The sequence below is a fragment of the Salvia miltiorrhiza genome, chromosome 8, assembly GCF_028751815.1.
Source record: "Salvia miltiorrhiza cultivar Shanhuang (shh) chromosome 8, IMPLAD_Smil_shh, whole genome shotgun sequence".
Lineage (NCBI taxonomy): Eukaryota > Viridiplantae > Streptophyta > Magnoliopsida > Lamiales > Lamiaceae > Salvia > Salvia miltiorrhiza.
This window is the reverse complement of record NC_080394.1, coordinates 27,434,835-27,438,191: the sequence shown is the minus strand read 5'-3', so window position 1 is coordinate 27,438,191 and position 3,357 is coordinate 27,434,835. Positions and strand designations below refer to the sequence as shown.

Here is a 3,357-nt window from a genome sequence, read left to right as displayed (position 1 = left end):
CATAACATTTTTTGTGAGAGAGTCGTAGGTTTTGCGCAGAGTTGAATATATCTTTTTTAAGTCATTAAGGATATATTTATATATTAACATAAATTAGATTAATTATTTAGTTTTTTTTATCTTTATGAATAATAATTATTTTAATTAAATGAGAATGTATAAATTTACCTATTAACTCTATTATATTTGGGGGATGGACTTGGTCGAAAAATTTCATGCACGATTGATCGTTTATGATAGGTGCAAAGAAAGGTACAAAGAAATTAAGAACTACTGCAACTTAGTTTTAATTTATGGTTAGTCAACGTTACAATTTTCACTTCTTTACCCTCACCCCGATATTACCCTACGAAGTAGTAAAAAACATTCAGTAACAAAATACAACAAAAAATCACCCCCACCAAAAAAGAAAAAAGAAAAAATAGAAGTGAGAAATTACAGTGCATGTGTATCTCTCTCTCTCAAGTTTCACCCTAATTTACAATACTTGGTTTCTGAACACCACTTGCATGTCGACTGAATCCAGAATCTGAATATTCCCACTCCCATCATCTTCCGTCGCGACGTTCAAATCCAACGGTCCACGTTTCTCGTCCTCTTCTTCTTCTTCATCACCATCTTTCTCTCTCTTGCCATCATCAACATGCTCCGCCGCACAGGTGAAGATGACAATTGCATCCTTGAGCGGGAAGATTTCGCCCCCAATCGAAACGCTGCCGTCTCTCATAGCTCGCTCGAACCCTCTCACGCCGCCGTAATCAATCTGATCGGCATCTTCGACGTAGAACAATCGCCTCGGATTATCGCGAACCGCTTCGGCGAATCTGTCGTAAACGCCGCCGCCTTGCTCGTCTCTCGCCCTCTTGTTGCCGCCGCTCGCCACCTCCTCCTCGTCTCTCCTCGACGGCGTCGATGAGAAACGGCTGACGCCGATGGCGACGAAGTCGGTGTCGGCGGATCCAAACACGACCCCAGCGATCTCCTTGGCCATCATCTCCTTGCCATTATCGTCGCCGCCTAAGAACGCTAACCAGCTCTCTCTCCTGGCGGCCGTCGTCCTCGACCGGCACCGGAGGATCGACTTCGCGATTTCAGGAACGATGTGCTTCTGCTGTGGGACTCTATTCTCCAATGCGGCTGTGAGAATCCTCAGATTTTCCGAATTGAGCTCCTCGAATTTGTGAGGGAGCTTCATGTCTTGGCTTGCTTCGCTAGAGGATGCTGAATTGGGGCTCGAATTAGGGTTTGATAGGAGCTCCGGCTTCGAAACCTCGCCTTCGCGATCCAAGATCACCGGCCAGTTGAGAAGGTTCCGATGAATCCTGGACTTGGTGTGATCGCTGGATGAGGCGGAGGACGACGAAGACGACGATAGATTCAGCACTTTTTCGAGGAAATGTGGCTTCTTGTGAACTGAGCTGCATATCGAGTTCCATTTCTTACAAAGATCCTTTATTTTGTCAGATTCCTATATAACAAAAGTATATATCCACGTTAGAATAATTAAAAAGCACACACACACATATATATATATATATTCGAAAAAAGTTGAAATCTAACCTGATTGATACTAATCAGTTGCTTCCTCTTCTCATCCTTGTACTGTTGGAGCCACGACGGCAGGCTGGCGGCGGAGGAACTCGACACGAAATCGGCGCCGCTCATGAGAGCTTCAGCCTCTTTCTTGAAACTGTCTGCACAATCCCAGCAGCAAAGCAGCTGCTTCTTGACTCCCAACAGCCAGCTGCAATCCTCCTCCTTCTTCACTTGTTGATGCATGCCACTATCAAGGCTAAGACCAAGAGCTAACGACGTGGTGGTGGTGGTGGTGGTGGTTGGGAGCGGCAGCGTGAGGGGGTGGAGAGACCACAAAGTCTGGAGAGAAGGGCGGCCAGTTGTGCATCTGGCGTAGGTCTGAAATGTGGCGACTCCCATTAGCGAAACACGCTTGTTGCAAAGCAGTCGGCTGAGCTCCATGATTATGTACTCGACGGGGCTATACAACACCTCATCCTGCTTGCACCAGAAGCCCGACACCCATTCGAGGTCGCCCAGATACAGAACCACTCCTCCTCCGCCGACGCACGACTTGACGAGCGCTCTCAGCTCCCCCAGCTTCACCTCGAACTCCTCCTTGGACACGTCCCGCAGCGTCGCCAGCGGCACGCTTATGAACCGCACCGCCCTCATCTCCTCGCCCACGTCTCTCCTCTCGAACTTCTCCATCACCTTCTTCACCACAGCCTCCCCCGCCGCCGCGCTCTCCCCCACGATCACCGCGTTCCGAGTCCTCATCGCCTCCAGCACTCCGTCCACGTCGCAGCTCTGCGGCCGGAACTGGCTGAGGTTGGCGGGTGGTGGAAGTGAGGGTTTGGACTCCTTTGGAGGAGGAGGATCGGACGTGGACTTGAGGTGTTCGACATTGGCCTTGACCTGGGTGCTGGAGAAGCCGGCCTCGCGCATGACGCGGCTGACGCTGGGGTCGTCGAGGATGGAGATGACGAGCTGCTCGATCTCCACTTTGAGGGCGAGGATGGGCTGCTGCTGGCTCTCGATGGAGCCGCGGCGCTGGTGGGCCTGGGCGCGCTTGAAGGCGGCAACGAGGGCGTTGGAGAGGGAGGGGAGGTGGGAGTGGGGGCCCAGGAGGAGGGGGGCGGAGGCCGAGGTGGGGAGGCGGTTCAGCGCCACGTTGAAGCACAGCTCCAAGGCTTTGCACTGCAATGGGTGGGAATGGGACTGCAGGCACGCCCGCTTCAGCAGGCCCGCCGGAGATGCCAGCATGGCGCTGGCCACGTGCAGGGGGCTCACCTGTGCGTGCCCGCGCCGCCTCGCCAGGCTCACCGCTTGCTTCACGATCGCCGTTGCCTCCACCGTTAGGGAATGGTGAAGGGTGTAGCCTCCGCTTCTCATTTTTATTTATCGTCTTTAATATTGATAGGTTTTTGCGATTTCTTTAATGATTTTGTTGTGTGGGAGAAGAAGAAGAAGACGAATATTACTTGTGGTTTGAAATGTGATGATATTGTGGGAAATCTATGGTTTTAATAAGGGTGATAAAGGGGTGAATATATTGGGTTTGTGCCTTTCTTGTTATTGTTGGTTTTGTGTGTGCTAAAGTTTTAGTTTTTTTAAAGAGAAAATAAATGTTATAGAGTGTAAAAAGTGCGAGGAGGCCATGTGAGCCAAAGCTAAGTTGTCTCTCTAGCTTTTTTTCTCTTTGTAAGGGATAAAGGTGGGCTTCATGAATATATATCAACTTAGGACTGCATGTCTTTTGTCTTGTGGAAAGTAACAACAAATGTTAATTTGAATCATAAATAATGATTTATAATAAGGCCGCCTCACTTCATCAAATTA

At 49.6% G+C, this 3,357-nt stretch overlaps 1 protein-coding gene across 1 annotated transcript; it reads right to left on the bottom strand.

The window, feature by feature from the left end:
• Window positions 1-263: 263 nt before the first annotated feature.
• Window positions 264-3,064, bottom strand: LOC130997399 (protein SMAX1-LIKE 3-like). The gene is made up of 2 exons (XM_057922688.1): window positions 1,561-3,064; window positions 264-1,468 (listed from the first exon to the last, which is right to left on the bottom strand). The coding sequence occupies exons 1-2, from the start codon at window positions 2,908-2,910 to the stop codon at window positions 479-481; spliced, it is 2,340 nt and encodes a 779-aa protein (XP_057778671.1). The 5' UTR covers window positions 2,911-3,064; the 3' UTR covers window positions 264-478.
• Between the last annotated feature and the right edge of the window lie 293 nt (window positions 3,065-3,357).

Coding starts and splice junctions, on each gene's coding strand:
- LOC130997399 (XM_057922688.1), bottom strand. CDS start 2,910: ATGAGAAGCGGAGGCTACACCCTTCACCATTCCCTAACGGTGGAGGCA. Junction 1,469..1,560: donor AACTGATTAGTATCAATCAG/GTTAGATTTCAA, acceptor TTTGTTATATAG/GAATCTGACAAAATAAAGGA.